Source organism: Vanessa cardui, chromosome 10, assembly GCF_905220365.1.
Source record: "Vanessa cardui chromosome 10, ilVanCard2.1, whole genome shotgun sequence".
Lineage (NCBI taxonomy): Eukaryota > Metazoa > Arthropoda > Insecta > Lepidoptera > Nymphalidae > Vanessa > Vanessa cardui.
Genome location: NC_061132.1, coordinates 12,430,622 through 12,452,392, shown reverse-complemented (window position 1 = coordinate 12,452,392; position 21,771 = coordinate 12,430,622). Strand labels below are relative to the sequence as shown.

The window sequence follows — 21,771 nt, the reverse complement described above, 5'->3', positions numbered from 1 at the left end:
ACGTTTCATGGTACAATAGTCACTTATATAACAAACTGTTTCATGCTTCAAGTGATCCCGTTTTTGTTTGCCCTTGCTTATCACGATCAATGTCGAATAATAATAATAATCTTTGATGTTTTTAATTTGAGATTTATTCAAGATGATTTAAATAAATTTCCTTGTTTTTATTGGAATGCATGAGTTGATTTAACTTCAGTGACGACAACGCGTAACTTTTCTGTTTATAAAACTTCAAATATAATTCGTACCAAAAACCCAATCAAATAAACTTAAAGACTTTTCATCGGGCTACAGAATTAAATTAATTGTAAAGATTTTATTGGAATTATTGCAATAAATGAAAATAACATTTTATTTATTTAATATTTATTCGATTAAACATTTAAATATTCTTTCAAAGATACATATTACAATGCTACGAATAGATCAATCTTCAACATCGAAAAAAATGATTGCTATTATTTATAAAATTTATTATCCGTTCCGAAATGAATGTGGAGGCACAACTCGTTCACGTAACTCGAGATATCTTTTTACAAATTACCTAAGCAAGCAAATATTACTAATTATAATATTTAACATTTTATAACATACGTTACTTACATAATTATATAATAAAATATAATTAATATATTCTTAATAGTAGTAACCAAACAGTTATATACAAGAGCTTTTTTAACGCAAATCAAATATTCCATATATTTTTTTATAACAGCGCATAATGTTACATTAGCAAGACGCGTTCAATAATCATAATATATCATTGCATATAATATTCATGCTGGGGTTGTCATATGCAAAAACATCGTAAATATCAATTATGAATCTATAAATAAATGTTGGTAAAATATCAGTCGCTTGCGTTATAGCATTGCTTAAAGGTTGTAGTCGTCATTAGATAAATAAAAAAAAATGGAATAAGCGATTAAAAAAAATAGTAAAAACTGTATTTAATTTTGCTATAATTTCTCATTCAACTTTGAATATGGAAATACTTTCATTATGGAAAATGATGAACTATTGCGTAATTATTCAAGCAATAATGCATGCGACTAAGAATTGCACTCCATGGCATTTTTAAATGCAATCTATAATCTTAGGATAGAAAAAATAACTTTAACGTAATTCAATAATTTAATTTTAGTATTGCTTTATACTTAAATCAGCAAAAATATAATATAATATATTTTTTTTGTTATAATAAATACATCTGAATGGAAATATCTGTGATTACATAGATTTCTAACAGCTATTAAAAGAGAATTTATTATCTATACATTATGTTTCACCTTATATCGTAAAAAAAGCACCAACGTCACATCACTCAATCCAATTGCAACTATTTGCAATCACTAGCTTTGCTAACAGATACGATCGAATTTAATAAATCGAAATAATGCTATCAAAATTGTTTCTACATAATTTTTTTTGTTGGTCCTATTGTCGTTGTAACAAGTATTTATTATTATGAAATAATAATATATCGTTGACGTAAAACTTCTTTTGGAAAGATGGGACATATATGATTGAGTATAACTTAGTTATTCGTTTTTAATGTGTTATTATTACCGTGTTATTCCAATCGAATTATTAATAACAAAATCCAGATAAACATAAATGGTTATGTATTGATTGCTGCTTCTCAATAAATATCCTACAATAATAATATAACAAATAATTACATCATTATCATCATCATTGATGGACAATATAGTAAAGAAACGCTGACAATTTTAAAAGTTTCTAATGTGATGTCGTAAATAAACAAATTCTGTAGTATATTTAGTATAAAGGACCCATGCAAAGCTGGGGTCGTTATTATATTGTGATTACATGTCTTAAAGAGCACGTATCTATTTTGTAAAAAAATATATAGTTTTAAAAATCGAATAAGACAGACTGTAGCTAAACAAAAACGAATAAGAAAGGTTTGTTTATAGATGACAGCACATCTTGAGAAATTATATCATTGTCTTTGGACGATTTAATAAGTAGTATTAAAAACACATCGATTCTTATGTACACCCCTAGGTCTTGTATTTTATAAATATATTACAATTTATAACTGTTATACAAAGCGTACGCGAAGAATGTTTTAAATATTCGTGTAAAGTAACTGTCGTATGTGTATATGGATTATACATATATATTTCTGTAGTTCGAAAGCACATTTCTTTTTTGTCAGTACATATTTTCGATTTATTACAATTCGCCTATAACATTTAAATTAGCCTAAATAAAATATTCGTCTTAAACTTATTAAGAAAATAATATTATGTATTTAGCAAAATAATGTCAGTAATTTAATTACTTCATTACTTTTCTCTATATATAAACTTTGCCAACGAAATAAATTAATTATTACTGGTAATACCAAGCATATTAAATTGACAATGCACAATTAATTAATTAATATAATTTGGCATACACTGGCGGCATAGACAATAGACCTTGATTTCTTTATCGCAAAAAAGTCCTCATTTGTCGATTCTGACTTTTCAATGAGGATTCTGCCCTCTCAGCCTGTAAAATCAAATTATCCAACTTACTACTCTGTGTAGAAATTTGTTTACTATAGTCAGTCGCTGCCGCTTTACCTAATAAAGAACTATTTTCAACTGCCCCCATAGCTTCCAAATCCGCCAAAGCAGAATTAATGTCGCCTCTATTTTGATCTATTTTTTTCGAATGCGGCGTCATTTCGTTGTCGTCAGGACCAAGGCCTTTATTTATAAAGCCAACATCGGAACCTTTTGGTGGTATATAATCTTTGTCGTAATTAGTCTGCCCAATATAACTCGGTTCGCTTGAATAGGATAAATTGTCTTTTGCAGCTAGTTTAATGCGAAAAAAGTTGGTAACGGTACCGCAAACACCCTGAAATGTAATTTGAACCATTTAATACAAACAGATATTATTCTTCTTATATAAATCCTAACAGATACCTGCGATGTCCTCTGCGTATAACAATGTAGTAACTGTTATATAACATATACGGTAATATTTTTTTACATTTACTTGATTTTTTATTTATAGTATTGTTGTCATGAGATACAGTTGTAAATTTTCACTAAAATTTTAAAAAGCCGGACATAAATCCAGATTTTGCGCAACGCGCAAATAGACACAAAACTATAATTGCAACATTATAAATAATGTTAGTATTTTTTTTACTAAATAAGCCTAAAATGTTTATACCTTTGCCATTGTTTTTAATAAGCCGGGAAAATAAAAATAAAATATATTTTTTATAATATAATTTTAATTAAGCAGAACAAAGAACCATTCAAAATTTTTCCTTACCTTCAGACGATTGAGCTTGGTTTGAGTAGATGTTAGTATCGTGTTCAGTTCCGCGAGACCCCCACTAGCATGATTCAAATCATCATTTAACATAGCCGTATTCTTAAAAATAATATATGTATTTACATATTAATTTATACATTTATAAATAAGATTTTTTTTTTAATCCATTCAATCAAAAGTAGAGAAAACCTTAGCCTATGCCGATGAAGCCACAAGAATAAAGCAATTTAAAAATAGAATATGAATTACTCTACTTAAACAAAACTATATACAATAAGTGCCAAATGGCATAAAATTTATTATACTTTGCAAATAAAAACAATGAGTAGTACAAAATAGCACCCCATTCTTTCATATTGCCCTTGACCTAGTATTACAACTGCAGTATTTTTTTCCGCAGTCATTTCGATATCTAAATAAAATCCCTTGTAAATAGGCTAAATTAATTAGAACAAGCAAAACAGATTTAAAAGATAATTGGATATTGACAAATACATTTACCATTTTTTCTACGTAAATGTTACTTTGATTAGTTTAATGAATTGCATGATGAATTAAAATTTATGGCAGCTTATGCATAAAAAGGAATAGAAGTAAAAATGAAATACCTCTGTAGTCTTTATATCAACTTCTTCAAACTCAACTACATCCAAATGTTTATGTTTTGATAGAAAATCTTCTCGTTCCGGTTTCGGTTGACCGAATAATTCCGCTCTCATACACGCATCTTCGTAAGCTTTTAAAGCCATTTTTAGGGGATTTAAAAATTGAAATTATCAACTAAGTAGTTTACATTTGTAGTAATAATTTTGGGGTGATACCAAGTCTGTTTTGTCTTTATATAAGTCGTCTTAGTCGCCCCTTTAAAGTGTCAGTGTTACCTACTATGCTAGTAAATGTATTGATTTTTATAACTATTTGTGTTACCTCTGCTATTTAGTAACCCATTAAATATTTTATTCATTTACATAATTTGCGAAATATAATTTAATATTGAAATATAGTAAATCAATAACTACGTTGTCGGAAAAATAAATAAAGTCGTAAAAACCAATACGGTAGCAACTCATAATTTGAATTTGCCGCTTTAGAATTAAAATGTTGCCCATAGTATAAATATTATTCGAACATTTGTTTTAAATTTTAATTTCAAATAATATTATTATTAATGTTACGTAAAGTGATTAATGATATAATGCATTATTTGTAGAAAAGTATCAACAATAAATATTTTTACAAACATCTGGACGAGTTCAATGACCGTCAAAGGTCAATGGAAATCGAATGGCTGCTGCTTGTCAGCTGTCTTCTGTCACATAATTTATGAAAAACGTCAGATTCCTTGCAATTTTACTTATCATTCTATATCCGTCTCCCTCGTTCAAACAGTTCGCGTATAAGCTTTACTTCGTTAGTATCTTCAGTCTACAGCAGTATATATAATCGCCGCATTTGCCGGTGAATTATTAATTGTTTATTTTCCTTAAATGATCATCAATTGTATACGATCAACTTTATTAAGAACCCCTCTTTTTATACTTAGAACTTCAACAGTAGCCATGTCTTCAAGTAAGTAAACAATTTAAATTATATACTATTAATAGATGTTATTTTTGTGTATTTTGTCGTATTTTTTTAGTATATTTATCTTTTATTTCTTCTAATAGCATAAAATCTTATTTTTATCATTTAAAATCACTAGATATATGTTATATATGCCTTAGTATGAAATTATGGATATGCCATATTGTCAAGTTTATTATTAATAATTTACTATAACAAAAGGCATTTTAAATTACAGTCGTTATCAATTTTATACATTTTTATTTTAATATTTTTGGAAGACATCATTCAAATTGGGGTGTATAATTTCTGAGTATTTGCTATTCAAACTATTCCTGGTGTATTAAAAAATATGAATAACTATTTAAATCAAACTTCAGAATTAAATAGTGTCAGGAAAGTGCAGTGAACAAAGGCTATATTACTCCATGAATTTTTTTGTTAATTTGTTTTACTGGTTTATGACTGTTGGGCTACCTAATGTAATTCTAACAATAGATATTTATATCAATTTAAGCAAACCATTTCAACTAAAATAATAATGAGTATTAAAAAGTAGTTACAAAATTATATGTAGGTATTTGAAAAATAATTAATTTTCACATCACAACCCATGCAGGGTTTATACTAAAATATACATCATATATATATTAAACAATTAGCAATTAAAAGAGGTAGGACAAAATTTAGTAAAGTGTGCACTTGTTATTAACAAAAAAAAATGTTTAATATCTTGTATGTGACATGACATTTTAACATATTTTCTTGTCATACAGTCAAATATGCTTTATACAAATTTTATAAAAAAAAAAATTTAAAGTAATAGTTCAGACTACCATTAAAAAATAAACTTATTTGAATTCTGCATTCAACGATCTATGTATATTGTATACTGCTCTATTTATATCTTTATTGATTCTAGACTTACTTTACTTGATGTTATTGTATATCTGTTCACAGAACCATTGACCCTTGAAACATTGGATAAATTAAGGAGTAACTACTATGCAAATCCTATAAACGAATTAGCCCAAAATGCCTGCACCCGTTTTGATCCTTTCGAAGTTGCTATTAGCAAACGAAAAACTGACAGATCCCTCCATGTTTACAATATCAAGGTAAGACGGGAATTATTGCTTTAATATAAATATGCCTTCAATAATTTATACAAATTTATTTTATTAACAGGTTGAGTCAGAAGGGAAACCTGTAACCAATCAAGAGAATACAGGCAGATGTTGGCTGTTCGCAGCTCTCAATGTGATGAGGTTACCGTTTATGAAAAAATATGGTATTGAAGAGTTTGAGTTTTCACAAAGGTATATTAATATTTTAACAACAATAACGAGTAAATTTCATTGTGAAATTAAGCCAGAAGTACTATATTATATACATTTATTTTATTTATTTAAATACTTTATTGATCACCACAAAATATATGGTCCAAAAGGCGGTTTTAATGATGAAAGGCATTCTCTGAACAAAGTTTAAGGTTATATTATTTAAATCAAGCACGACAACAATGTCTTCCCAATATTGTACATTGGTTTTGTTAACGACTGCCTCATTCTTAGTGATTAAAAGGTTGCAGAGCTTGAAGTCCTGTATTCAAAATCATAGCTGAGTTAAAAGAAATACTTTAATATTCATAAACATTGTTAAGAAGTATGTTCACTATCTATTAAATAGAGATTTAACTCATTTCACAGTTACCTGTTCTTCTGGGACAAAATTGAACGTTCTCACTTCTGGTTAAACAATATCGTGGAAACTGCCAAACAAGGAGAGAAGCTGGATGGTCGCTTAGTCAGCTTCTTGCTTAAGGTATGTATCATTTTAATAAATTACATATACTAGGATTACTACGTACGCACAAATCTGACTCGTTAAAAGGTTGCTTGGTATTAATACTATAGTATCTTTTTTTTAAACACCATATATAAGTTTACAAGAAGTGCCAATAAGAATGTGTCTAATAAATCTGTATAGATCTGTTCTATCAAAAGAAAGAGTTATCACATTAAATAACATTTACATGATGAGTTAGCCTGTAAGATGTACTGTACATGGTAATATTTTTTAAGATAGGATGTATCTTGTAGACTTAGACACTTTGTATACCACGTTGGCTTCCCAAATAAATAAATAAACTATCGTTCGCTATAGTGAGGGACTTCTGCTTACAATATGTTTGTTTGTGTGAAATGACTTGCATAGTTAGTTTGTTTTATTAAAATTGCTCTTTTTAATCAATACAACTTAACATCATCAAAATATAAATTAGGCTCTTACGAAGCCAAAAGTAAAAGTCTCCACATTCATTGGCCTCAGTTATTTACATCAAAACATATAATAAAATTGGAGTGTCTGTTTGTCATATTAAAATAACAGTTCTTTACTAAATGTATATGTATGTGTAAACGTTACATATACCAAATACGATTTTTTCAACCGACTTCAAAAAGGAGGAACCTCCTCCTTTTTGATCAATTCATCATCAATTCATCTGTATTTTTTTTATGTTTATGCAATTATATAATCGTAAATCGACTTTTAAGTAGTCTAATATTTATCATTCCATTTCACCTAGGAGGACTTTAAAAAATATGTTAGATATGCAATTATTTTTATTATTTTTTTTTGTATTTTTATTTGTTTTAAAATAGTATTTTGTTTTCTTTTTGTTAAAGTTTTATTTATTTAATTTTTGTTTGTCTCTGTAATCTCTAGAACGGCTGGACCGATTTTGACGGGTTTTTTTGTTACTTTCAAACGCGTACGAAATCGCAGATGCAGCTAGTAATAAAATTACATTGTTATATTCATTATTCCTTATCATATATCATATATGTACTTGCATTGATACGACTCAAAGTCACTTTGTATTTAAACCACAAGTTGTAAAACACGCCTGTTAACACATCTGATAACAAATAACAATATGATAGTGATATATCAATATGTATATATGTAAGCAAATAAAATATTTCATAGGTATCTTTGACAACTGTTAAGGCATAAATATGTATATATTATTAAAATTCAAATTTCATTTGTACTTATTGAATGTATTTGTACGTATGAAAAAAACTAGTATTAATTTGTTCTAATGTAATAATATATTGTTTTCGCCCAGCTGAGTAAACTACTAAAACAAACCAGAAGATACAGCACGTTGTGAAAAAGGTTAAAGTCTATAAAACCTTCACGCGCTTTGACTTAATACGAGCGTGAATATGATCTATACATATTATAAAATTGAAGTGTCTGTTTGTAATATTAAAATAGCCCTTTTTTGCTCAATGCATATGTATTTATACACGATACATATACCAAAATAACATTTTTTACAATTTTTGTCGGTGTGTCTGCGTGTCTGTTAATCTCTGGAAAAAGTAATCTCTGGAACGGCTGGACCGATTTTGACGGGACTTTCACTGGTAGATAACTGATATAATAGGGTGTAACTTAGGCTAGAATAATATATTTTTTTGTTCTATTCAAAGGCGTACAAAGTCGCGGGCACCACTAGTGTTCTTATATATGATTTATAATTTTTCAAAATTTCCCAGCTCTGAGCTAAAGCTTCCTCTACCTAGATGATTAAGAACGTTCCACAATGAAATATTCTCATACTTAAGTCATATCATATCAGTCCTAATGAAGTGATCATTTATTACAGACCAGGTCCAATACAACTTAATAAGACCGCTCTAAAAATAACATAGCTCACGACGGAATCTTGACCTCTTATAGCTCACATAGTTTTAGCCTCTATAAAAGAGGCGTACAATTTTGACGACCTTATTATACATAGTGTCTCTTCCATACAACCAACGGTTAGGTTAGGTCATAGAATATGAGGTGGGTGATGCTGTAATCAGTGCCGTAAATAGCCTTTTCTGCGCCCTGTGCGAGCATCTATAACTGCGCCCTATTTAAGCAGATCCTTTGCCTATTTTACTGTCTCACTCATTGAAACTTAACAAATACTTTGCCCATTAACGATAAACACTAAACACAAATACACTCGTGCGCTGCCAAAAAAATTAGTGCGATGTATATTTTTAATGATACTATCATGTAAGTACGTTTGTATTGGAATCGAATACTGGGGGCTCAGCGGAATCTTAACAAGAGCAAAACTAAAAACAAATAATCCTGCCCAGTCTGTTGTCTTAAATTTTCGCGATTATTACACATTTAAATAAAACTAATTATAACGGATGAATCGCGTATATTAATTATTTTTAAACATCCCGACGTTTCGAGCACTTTGCAGTGTTCGTGGTCACGGGTAGACTAAGATGACATTTGTCTATTTGAAGAACAAAGGAAATATTATTAACAACTACCGCCAACGATTTCTCAATTGATATCTTGAGTAACGTTCCGGTTGCACGCAGAAGGCACTAACTGTATCTTTAGGTCTTCATCAAATCCATCAGACTGCAAGACGGAGACGGAGGCACCGCCCTATTTACGCCACTGGCTGTAATAATAAATAAAATAACAGGAATCGATCGATAAATGTAAATATATAATACAAAAATTATATACTAATACACATAGAATTTAAGTATTACTATCGAGTTTTCTGTAATTTTGTTTTTAAAAAAATCCCCTCTGATCTGGTTTCTAAGAGTATATTATTTAAATATACAATAAGTACGAATATATACGATACGGTAAAAAAGCGTAACGAACAGACTCTGTCACTTAAAAAAAACTCCTTGTGAAATATTAATGTTTGAAATAGAAGTCATAAATATTGTTACTGTTCCAGGATCCAATAAACGACGGAGGCCAGTGGGATCTGATAGTGAACTTGATCAACAAGCACGGCTTGATGCCGAAGAAATGCTTCCCGGAGACTTTCAGTTCACGTCGCAGTCTACACATGAACGCACTCATTAAGACTAAGGTAATTACATGAAATGTACTAATTTTTTTATGACATAGGTGGCAAACGAGTAGGGGGCCCACTTGATAGAAAGTGACTATCACCGCCCATGGACATCTGCTACACCAGGGGGGATTGAAGGTGCGCTGCCGTCATTGAACATACATATAGTCCGACACAACTTAAAATGTACCAATGACGACGTCAACACCCAATTTGACGATCTCCATGGTCAAGTAGAGTGTACACCGGATTTCATGGGTACGCCACATCAAAGTCCCGGGTTCGATTCCCGGCCGAGTCTAGAAAAAGTTCATTAGTTTTCTATGTTGTCTCGGGTCTGGGTGTTTGTGGTACCGTCGTTACTTCTGATTATCCATAACACAAGTGCTTTAGCTACTTACATTAGGATCAAAGTTATATATGTTGTCCAATACTTATTTATTTATTTCCAATCAAAGGAAGTGTGAAGCTATATCTTAGATTTATATATGTATATCATTTAGCTATATCGTGCGCTACAAACAGTGCAAGCGACCTCAGGAGACCCAGCTATTATGTCCTTAATGCCTGTAGTTACATTAGCACACTCACCCTTGATATCGAAACTGAACAACACTTAGTATTACTTGGCTATAGTAGTGGTAGTAATATATGGGTGGTGGTACCGGGTTTGCACGAAGCCCTACCAAGATGATGAAGACTTTCCTCAAATTCAGCAAGTAAAATTATGGGTCATTACTTTATTTACATTAATAATTGCAGTTGCGTGAATATGCCAAAGAGCTGAGAGGTTTAGTGGCGGCGCAGGCGTCGGACGAGGAGATACAATCAGCCATAGACAAGCAGATAGCTGTCATCTACAACATTGTTGCTACGTGTCTCGGTGTGTATTTAAATCATATCACTTTGAAAAAAATTACCCACAACCAGTGTTGGGCAAATTTTAATTGCAGGAACAAGTAAAGATTAACAATTAATTAATTGTTAATTGTTACCACTACATTTAACAATTAATCAATTCTAATTGTGGAAAATCACAACTAACAATTATTTAATTGTTAACTGTATTAGTAACAATTAAAAATTAATTAATTTTTAATTATTTTGTTAATTTTAATTAAAAATAACAATTAAAAACACTGCTGTATAATATAAAGACTTGAACTAAGACAACGACTTGAAATGTTTTTGTTTTACACCTATGCTGCAGAAATATTTATCAATGCAACTTTATATTATATAATATAAAAATAAACACTTTCTTTCTGTGGAAAATGAGATTTAGAAATAATAAGCTTAATACTTAGAGCCTTTGACCACATTTGTAATCGTCTGAAGTCTAATACTTATAGCGTTATTTTCCTAAATCTTTACTAATTTCATTTTGATATATAAAGTTAAATGTTTTATAAAACAACTAAAAAAGTTAATTGCAATTATTTTAATTGTAAGCTGCAATTGACATACATTAATCAAATTAATTTAATTGCAGGGTGCAATTAAAAGTGTAATTGCGATTAATTTAATTGTAATTAATTTAATTGTAATTACTTTTTTAGTCAATTAATAAAATAATTGACAATTGCTTGATTAATGCCCAGCACTGCCCACAACTGACATTGTTTCATTTTTGTTCTATGTAAATAATTATCCTTCAATATTTTTCGAATATATCATATTTATTTTTGGTATGTAATTAATCTCCTTCGTCTCCCCGTCTTAAGACCATGAAACGATGGATGGATTGTTTAAAAGATGATATGGCTGTGAAAGGATGTTACTTGTGAGATGACGTCAGATAGGGAAGTATGGAAGGAGAAGACATGCTGCGACGAACTCAAGTAAAAGTTTGACGATCTCCGTGGTCGAGTGGTGTTTATACCTGTTTTCATGCGTATGCCACTCTGAGGTCCCGGGTTCGATTCCAGGCCGGGTTGATGTAGAAGGTTTAGTTTCCTATGTCGTCTTGGGTTTGGGCGTTGGTGGTACCGTCGTTACTTCTGATTTTCCATAACACAAGTGATTTAGCTACTTACATTGGGATCAAAGTAATGTATGTGATGTTGTCAAAATAAAAAAAATGTTAAATAAGAAATATATAGATAAATAAATTGAGATAAGGGCAGGAAGTTGAGGATGGTCAGGATAAGAAGAATTCCAATGAGGAAATCAGCACTTGCAATGAAATATCACTTGTATAATATGCTCTATGAAAACACTCCAAACTTTCTTCGTAAGAGAGAGACTTTAGCACAGCAGTGTATCATATACAGCCCATGTTTCCCTCCTTTTCTAATCACTTATGTTAGCATATTTATTTTAATATGATCATTATTTATTGTTTTAATGTATTAAAGTATTATCAGCATAAATAATTCGATTTAAATAGATGTTACAATTTACGTTGATTGTCAACATCCGGTTTTGACTAAACTTAATTGTTTTTTTAAATAAATCAAAACCGGATTTTGCTACAGTCGGAGGAGGGGTGTGTAAACATTAAATACTAGGAGTAAGTCTAGAAATCGGCATTCTTACTTTAATCGTCGAATTGGAAGGATAGTGAACCACTTCAGGAAAGATAAAGTATTGATTGTGAGGAGAGTTTTTGTATTATTCCAACACTTAATATTTCAATTAAATCAGGTACGCCACCAGACAAGTTTACATACGAGTTCTACAACAAGGAGAAAGCGTACAACACATTCGGGCCCCTGAGTCCGCAGGAGTTCTACAATAAGCACGTGCGGCCCGTGTTCAATGTTGATGATAAGGTAACTGAACAATTACATGCAATTAAGGGTTGAGGCCTAGCACTTGAATGGCAGTAACGATAATAAAAATTATCTTTCTTCCAAAATATAGTAATTTAGTTTTAATTTATTTTTTATGGTATAGATTGGCGGACGAGCATATGGGCCACCTAATGGTAAGTGGTCACCATCACCCATAGACAATGACACTGTAAGAAATATTAACTATTCCTTATATCGTCAATGCGTCAATGCCACCAACCTTGGGAACAAAGATGTTATGTCCCTTGTGCCTGTAGTTACACTGGCTCACTCACCCTTCAAATCGGAACACAACAATACTAAGTATTGTTATTTGGCGGTAGAATAACTGATGAGTGGGTGGTACCTACCCAGATGGGCTTGCACAAAGCCCTACCTACCTAATGTTGAAGTTTTAATTAATTAATGTTTGTAATTCAATTGGTGGAAAATGTTAACTATTATTATTATTGGTTGAAAATAAATTCGAATGTGGATGTACTTTTTAATTTCATTTTGTGAAATGATTTAAAGGGCATGAGATTTCTTGAATAAAATAATTTCTGATTTATTATGGCACTGACATTCTACAATAAAAGCTGTAATTGGTGGTTTTAATTTTTTTTGGAGTACGAGATTTTATTGAAGTTAAAATTCTCAAATTAAGAGGTTCATAGAATGGAACATTTTTAAACAACTTACGTAATGTTATTTTTTTCAATAGACTGCATTGAAAATTAAAATGGAATGACATAAGTTTCACGATTTTTATAAAAAATTAAAAATAAAAGCATTTCATTTTTCGTAGGTTTGATTAAAAATTCTCATTTCCAGGTTTGTTTAGTAAGCGATCCTCGTGAATCGAACCCGTTCGGTCGGCTTTACACCCTCCAGTGTCTGGGCAACGTGGTCGGAGGCAGGCAGACTGCATACAACAACCAACCTATCGAAATTCTTATCAAGTAAATAAAACATTACTATTATTTATTCCTACTAATTCGCGCTGCGTTTTTCATTACTAAACAGTTGTTATTAGCTTTTTATTATTGTAATACCTTTAGTTATATTAAACGTTATTAATAAGGTTATTTTTTAGTAATAACGTTATTTTATAACATGAATAACGCTATATGTTACTTGACTTGATGACGACCTCCGTGGTCGAGTGGTGTGTACACCGGTTTTCAAGGGTACACCACTCCGAGGTCCGGGGTTCGATTCCCGGCCGAGTCAATATATATTACCATTAGTTTTCTATGTTGTCTTGGGTCTGGGTGTTTGTGGTACCTTCGTTACTTCTGATTTTCCATAACACAAGTGCTTTAGCTACTTACATTGGGATCAGAGTAATGTATGTGATGTTGTCTTATATTTATTATTACTTATAACGGGATTTGTATCGTTTCAGAGCGGTGAAAGACTGTATTCAGGGCGGAGAAGCGGTTTGGTTCGGCTGCGAGGTGTCCAAACGATTTGAAAGGAAGAACGGCCTTGAAGATTTAGACGCGTGAGTTAAATATACTGTTGGCATAAACAAGCAACATCAACGTCAAGTCACACAACCTCCGTTTAAAAAAAAAAAGGCGGGAGATTCGTAGTTGACACATTGAGAATTGCAATTATAATTATTACGGTGTAATGTGATTATTGATGGTTATTTGTTTTGTAGACTAAATGTTTTTCTTTTGTGGTAGATTGATTGTTATTATAAATTAAAGATAATTGTTTTAGAGGTTAACTTATTCCTACTTCTGGTTCTAAAAATACATATTAAAGGCGTCAATGTATATAAAATAGTATAAAACAATGTCACTTTTCGTTGTCTGTCCCTATGTATGCTTAGAACTTTCAAACTACACAACGGATTTTGATACAGTTTTGATTAATAGATAGAGAGATTCGAGAGGGAGATTTTGTATATAATACATGGTCAATATAGTAACGAAAGAAGAAAAAAAATGCGGTATATTTAGTATCAACATTGCGCCTGCGCTAGTTTAACATTTACACCTTTAATATTTTTTAACGCCACAGCACCACCAACCCTGGGATCTGAGATGTTATACAGTATCCCCCTTGTTCCACAACCAACCTTGTTACACTGGCTCACTGACATGTTGTCATTAAGGATACTTCTAGATCAAATCAAATCAAAATTAACTTCATTCAAGTAGGCTTTTACAAGCACTTTTGAATCGTCGTTTAACAATTATGTGAAACTACCACCGGTTCAGAAAGTAGATTCAACCGAGATAAACCGGGAAGAAACTCAATAGTTACTCTTTTCAACATTAAAAAAATAGTCATTTGTCATCATTAGGTCCTTTCTAAATAAAATAAATCTTTCTATCAACAGGCAAGATTACCGACTGGTGTTCAACACAGAAGTTCAGATCGGACTCAACAAGGCTGAGAGGCTTCTGTACGGAGATTCCTGCATGACACACGCTATGGCCTTCACGGCTGTTGGCACAGATGTAAGTGCTCATACTAACCAGTTTAATAAAGACACGTTCAATTGAGATGTACAGAGTATAACTACCGACTACCTCTTATACTTCATTTTCTTATGATATTTTTTTTATAAAAAAATTAAAAAAAAATTGTACCTAAGATAACAGTTCCTTGATCATAAAAAAAGCATTTTTTTTCGAAAATTATAATGAATTACAAATGTTTTGTCATATGTAAACATTAAATTTGTAAACATGACGGTAAATAGGTCTCTTCTAATCTTTTTTTATGGTATAGTTTGGCGGACGATCAAATGGGCCACCTGATGGTAAGTGGTCACTATCACCCATAGACAATGACGCTGTAAGAAATATTAACTATTCCTTACACCGTCAATATGCCACCAACCTTGGGAACTAAGATGTTATGTCCCTTGTACCTGTAGTTACGCTGGCTCACTCACCCTTCAAACCGGAATACAACAAAACTGAGTACCGTTGTTTCACAGTAGAATAACTGATGAGTGGGTGGTACATTGCCAGACGGGCTTGCACAAATCTCTACCACCAAGTCAATGTTTTTTGTTTTAAATTCTCAAGGAATAGTTTATCACTTATCGTAATCCCTTTTTTTTTCAATCATAGTTTATTATGGTAAAGCTCTCAATAATATCGCGTCAATTTTATGTGATGTGTGTTTTCTTGTTTTTTGTCTTACTGTGCTTAGAATATATACAGTCCACTACAGAGGTTATTTATTTTGTTGGCAGGAACAAGGTAACCCAACCAAGTTCCGTGTGGAGAACTCGTACGGTGACAAAGAATACGACAAGGGATACTTACTGCTCACAGTGCCGTGGTTTAAAGAGTTTGTATTTGAGGTAAGATGAATTCTATTATACTAACCGCTTTGCAAATCACCCCACATAGAGTACTACTACTCTAACCCCAGGGGCTCTAGTTCTTCATATCGATAGTCCACAATCGATATACTATTGATTGTTAAGGTTGTACCAATAGTATCGATAGTCTTTCGATAGTTTTGTCACGTGTCAATACTATCGATAGCTGCCCGTCAGCAATAATACTATTGATGGTTTTGCAAAAACCATCACTTTTAACCTTAACTATCAATAGTATCGATAGTTTTGTACTATCGATACTATTGATAGTTCTATCGCAGTTATTTTTCGATTATTACTATACTATACTATTTTTATTAGCTAGTTACTTCCTTAAGATAGTTACTTGGTACTACTAAGTAACTATCTTAACTAAGTTGTAGGCGAGGTAACTTACTATATTTAAATATAGTTGATATACTGAATATTATTCAAGGTCAACTATCGATAGTTGAAACACAGGGCTCTAATTCAATTTTCTCTGTCAGTGAGATGTCAAAGAAATATCTCTGTTTTTTCTCTCTAGTTAATACTTATCTAAGCGTGTTTAAGTGAACTCTTCAGCTTATCATATAAATGTACATGATACTTTTAATGATACCGTTTTTTATGTATACTATCACTAAATGTAATTAATTTGACAGCACAGAAATATTGTTATCTCTTTCTCACATATGAGTTTTAATAGGTTAGTTCATGATTCAGTTTTATTTAACTTGGTATTTAATAATTGTTCTTTCAGGTTGTCGTCGATAAAAAATATGTACCAGAGGATGTGCTAGAAGTGTTTAAACAGAAACCAACTGTCCTGCCCGCCTGGGACCCGATGGGGACACTGGCTTGTCCACTTTGCTCAAACGAATAACAGTAACGATGGCTCACGTTATATTATATAACTTAATTTGTTGCATAGATTAGGGTAACAATCAATGAGTTATTTATTGAATAATTTTGTATTTGAGATATAACCATGGATTTATATTTGAATAATTTCATCGCTAGAACTTTAATTTTGTTTGAGAAATGAAGGAAGATACATGTTAGTAATAAAATGTAAGGATTAATTAACAATGATTTGAGTTAGACTAGATACTACAAACCATCCCATCAAGCATATGAAGACTTATGTCAGGGCCACACAATGGCCGTACACTTTTTGTATTATAATGTTGAATCTCGAATAATCAAATAATTTTTGATTGGCATAACATCACCGTACGTCAGTCAATGCTTTGTTTTTTAACTTAGTATAAATAACATTATAACCCGGTTGGTGAAGGCCAGAGTATGTAATATAGTTATTGTTATTTGTTAATGGTGCTAAATATCCAAGTAACATTTTAATAATTATGTTTTGTATTTTATTAGTCACATACTAAGTTGTCTAGTCTAGACTAGGAAAACTGTAGCCACTTTAATGTAAAATGTTAAATCGTGACTTTATTTACCATATATTTTTAATTAGTCGACTCTAAATGTAATAGGTCTAACATAACTGGTCAACATATCCGATGATTTTTTCTCAAATTCAAAATTAGCCAATTTACGTAACAATACTATTCATGTAATTAAAAAAAAAGAAGAATTAAAAAATAAATTAATTGAATAAGGATTTTTAAATTTCTAATGAGTAATCGTTTTGTTGCATTTAAACAGCATGGTGCTACTAGACGTAAAATGTCATTATCAGTTTATACATTTAGTGAGAACCAAAAAACTTTAACGTTTAAGATTAAATGTGTGTAAATTCAATTATAAAAATATATGAGTTCCTTTGTAATAAGCTAGGTTGTAATCAATCGATATTTCATTCAGATTGATTCACAAAAAACTTGCAATATATTTTGTTGATGTTACCATTTTAAAAAAAGTATGCCAGTGCTGCTATTATCACGGCGCCACACAATCGAACACGAACTGTAGTCACAATTACCATTTTAAAATATCTGTTACATTTAAAACTGTTTTAAAAATACTGTTAACACTTTATCGAATAGACATATCGAAGTAATCACGTAACCAGAAAATTGTATGTAAGAGTGTGCCTTATATTTGTAACTGTGTAGCACTGGCTTGAGACTGTCGAGAAGATGTAACTGACTGTGAAATCAGAAGCTGTATTACATTGGATTAATTTTAAACTTACTAATAACAATTAAAATTGTAATGGAAAAAAGATCTTATTTTGGCATTCGTTTTTTATCTATTTTTTTTGTTTAATGATTTGAGAATGATAGTGAGCTTTTTTTCTTAATTGAAAACCTATAACAAATAATTCGGTTTAGCTTAAGATTACTAATTTTAAAATTTTAATAGTTTTTTGTACCTACATTGTAACGGAATGTGTTCATATGCAATAACCAGTTACCGCCATGTTACCTTGTTAAGACAATAAAATATATTAAAACGATTTATTTATTTTTTTTTAAAACGCTCACCGACAAATATGATTTACGTAGAAGTTGACATTCGCTTGTCTTTATGCCATTTTTTTTAAAAATATTTATATTGTTCTTCTTTCGCTGAGTATTGTGTTCATTCGTCGTAATTAATTGAATATAATAGTTTGACGAGTTTCAATTCCTTTACACTAGATTTTTTTAATATTGAGAAACATGCGTGCGAACGGCTTGGCGTTTTATTTACTATGTAGTTTGATGTTATATGTTAATTGTTATGTTACATTATATTATTGTCGGGTCACAACATCCGGCTTTATATTTACTAGCTACTTGTATCAGCTTCACATGTACTTCACAGTAAAGTTACAAGACCGAGGAACGAACATAAAAATATATGTCCTTCCCCTGTTATATGCATGTTTTATAAGTTTCTCTTGATTCGCTCTGTTTATTGATAAAAACCACATTTAAAGGCAACAGCGGAAAGCGACTTCTCTTTTTCATTATGTAGCGATAGAGTAAACACCATAAAGGAAAAGAAAACCCCTTAAGAACCGAAGGAGCTGACTATTCCAATTTGAGGGAACTGCACGAGAGATAAGAGAGTATTAAACACAAATTACCTTTTCTGTTCTGTATCTCCACTAATTGAGCGAATCGATTGATTTAAAATAATTCCATATTTTAAATAAGTGTGCTCATATTGTATGAATCAGTTGCTTATGTCGACATACTGTTTGTATACATTTATTTTACATCAACCAATTACGATGTTATGCGAGCTATAAATTGAACAATGCTGCCTTCTTTCCGATATAAAAACAACCAGTTGTATTGGTGTTGAACATCTGCTAAATTACAGTTAATTTTTACTGTTTTTGCTTTTGATTTTAGCAAGATCAAAAAAAGCGTGGGTAAGTCATTGTTTTGTGTAGCCAGAACAACAGAATTACACAATTGAACAGCATAAAGGGACACACCATCAGTAAATACTAAATTTCAAGTGATCATTTAATCAAAAATCCTTCCAACACACTCAAAACAAAAATTAAGAAATATGAACTTATTTTTAATGTGATTAAAACACTATCAATTGACTTTTTGATATATATCTCTTAAGCAATGTACATCTTATAGTACAAATGTGTATAATCAAAAATAGTTATAAAGCTTATCTTAATTTTATACCAATTTGCCAAAATGACAAACAAAAAGTGATGAAATACAAAACAATTTTCTACTAAATAATATAAGCGAGGGCAGAATAAATTTGAAAAGTGACATATATTGATACATGATATCACAAGTATTATTGTATTAATTGTTGCATGTCAATTGAAATGAGTTTTTAATAGTTTTAATGATCGAAAATTTTCATAATAGCACTTCTGGTTCAAGCTTTATGCAGATATTTGTACAACTACCAATAAGGAAAATATTTATAAATGGTGATCATCAATAAAATCAAAGAAACTAACATTTGAAATTCTATTATTTCCGATTAATATAAATTAAAAAAACCTTTGTACAAAAATTTGTATAATTTTAAATTAATATTCATTTCTAACCTCATTATCATTATGTGGCAACATAGGTGGGAAATAGTGTCACTACTGAGGGCATTTGTAAATTCTTTCTTTATTGGTAATAGTTATATCAATCTAAATACTATCTTCTTATTCAATATATGAAGCGTTTTAGTTTTTGGTCACATGTTGTAAATGGATATATATCATATACTTTAAATGGTATAAGGATATCGCTGCACTAATTACTTTGTATATGCAATTATAAACATTTGTGAGAGATATTTATTTTTACTTAAAACAATTTTACAAACATTTAACAAGAATTATAACATTTTTTTATTTCAAACAACTTTCATAAGATCATTTAAAAACCTCACTCGGAATTAATGTTTTCAGTTTTAACACTATTGCTTTTTTCTATACACTGTCTTTCTCGTAGGTACCTTAGCTTTACCCACACACCTTGACACATTCTATTTAGACGATTATCATGTGTTTCTCTGGCAAATGCTGCTATATTTCTAACTAAATACCTAGCTACTTTTAGTTTACCCTTTTGAGCGAAAGCTATTGCAGAATATAACCTACTCCGAGCAGCTAGAGCCTCATCACCCAGCATTTTAGACAATGCATATTGGCGCATTGAAATTTTACCTGCTTCTTCAGCCTGTCAACAAAATTTCTTACTTAATAATGTATTTTAATTTTCAATGGTAGGTATTATAAAAAAGGTTAGTATATTTAAGGTTATTATCATTTAATGTACTTTATATTTAGAGAATACTAAAATAAACATATTTCTTATATTAATTTAAATATTGAACCTAAGTCAAATAATCATAAAAATTCACTAGGTATATGGTATGCAGAAAAAGCATTAATAAAAACACATGGGGAATTATTGTGTTTTCTTTTAAGTTTGTTACACTACTAATTGGGGAAAGAAAAGCAAATAACTTTTCACAATTTAATTTTACATTCCTCCAATGTTCCTTAATCAAATTATTAATCTGCTGTGTTATGTTGATGTAAAAAAAGAGTATAATTTATTGACACAATACAAAAATATTTGTACTTACACAATGTTCAAAATAGTCTCCTAATGCTGAATAAGCACCACCAAGTGTTGATAACCAAGAAAACGCATTTTCCACTTCAACCCTTGTCCAAATCAGTTGCAACATTCTTTCGTTCCTAAAATCATAGCACTCATTCTTAAATCGATCATTGATAATCAATCACCAAAACATTGTTAAAATAAAGTAAAAAAATTACCATGCGTAATCAATTACTTCTCTATCCGGTGGTTCTAAAATTAATTTTAAAAACAACGTCCCACTATTCGGATGTCCACTTAATTCATTCAAATTCCTTAAAACGTTTATTCTATACACATCTGAGTTTAAACACTCTTTAAGGAAAGGTTGTAAAAATAAAGCAGACGTACTAATTTTTAAATTTTTCTTATTTAAGTCTAGTATGTTTTCGTTTTGATCACCAATGTTCAAGTCATTGTTATCATTTTTAACACCGATAGATTTGTAACTATGTTCGTCGGGCAAAGTTAAGCGGTCTTCGGAAATATAACATATTGTGTAAGGACTACGATAAAGGTGCACTTTAGTAACCAGTTGCATTTTTCAAACATTTACAAACTATTATAGTTTTAGACTTCACACAGATTGACATTTTAGAATCCGCCAAATAATGTCAATGTCAAATTTACAATTATTTTTATTCTGTTCTTAAGAAGTTTTATATACAGCCTAAAAATATTAAATATAAAGATATTATTTAAACAAAAATGAGTGTTTTCCAATTTGCTTTTGAACTTTAATTGATTATAAGATAATCGATTAAAAAATTAAAGCTTTCTTAATCTTGAAACATTTATAATATGTGAGAATTGAAATTAGTCATTGAGAGTTTGTTT

The 21,771-nt window shown here is 30.5% G+C and overlaps 3 protein-coding genes across 4 annotated transcripts; 1 reads left to right on the top strand and 2 right to left on the bottom strand.

Moving 5' to 3' along the window:
- Positions 1-401: 401 nt before the first annotated feature.
- On the bottom strand, positions 402-4,177 carry LOC124533015. 2 transcript variants are annotated; one of them, XM_047108176.1, is made up of 4 exons: positions 3,918-4,177; positions 3,307-3,408; positions 2,601-2,880; positions 402-2,526 (listed from the first exon to the last, which is right to left on the bottom strand). In XM_047108176.1, exons 1-4 carry the CDS (start codon positions 4,056-4,058, stop codon positions 2,522-2,524), a joined length of 528 nt encoding a protein of 175 aa, XP_046964132.1. In that variant the 5' UTR covers positions 4,059-4,177; the 3' UTR covers positions 402-2,521. The 2 variants fall into 2 exon arrangements, with proteins under 2 accessions (XP_046964132.1, XP_046964131.1); XM_047108175.1 differs by having other exon boundaries at positions 402-2,880.
- A 485-nt stretch (positions 4,178-4,662) lies between these two features.
- On the top strand, positions 4,663-18,317 carry LOC124532906 (bleomycin hydrolase). The gene is made up of 12 exons (XM_047108022.1): positions 4,663-4,878; positions 5,833-5,990; positions 6,061-6,191; positions 6,582-6,696; positions 9,659-9,796; positions 10,541-10,661; positions 12,425-12,552; positions 13,387-13,514; positions 13,961-14,059; positions 14,909-15,029; positions 15,776-15,886; positions 16,650-18,317. Exons 1-12 carry the CDS (start codon positions 4,797-4,799, stop codon positions 16,770-16,772), a joined length of 1,455 nt encoding a protein of 484 aa, XP_046963978.1. The 5' UTR covers positions 4,663-4,796; the 3' UTR covers positions 16,773-18,317.
- A 978-nt stretch (positions 18,318-19,295) lies between these two features.
- Positions 19,296-21,542, bottom strand: LOC124533159. Its single transcript, XM_047108325.1, has 3 exons — positions 21,114-21,542; positions 20,918-21,032; positions 19,296-20,505 (listed from the first exon to the last, which is right to left on the bottom strand). Exons 1-3 carry the CDS (start codon positions 21,473-21,475, stop codon positions 20,212-20,214), a joined length of 771 nt encoding a protein of 256 aa, XP_046964281.1. The 5' UTR covers positions 21,476-21,542; the 3' UTR covers positions 19,296-20,211.
- Between the last annotated feature and the right edge of the window lie 229 nt (positions 21,543-21,771).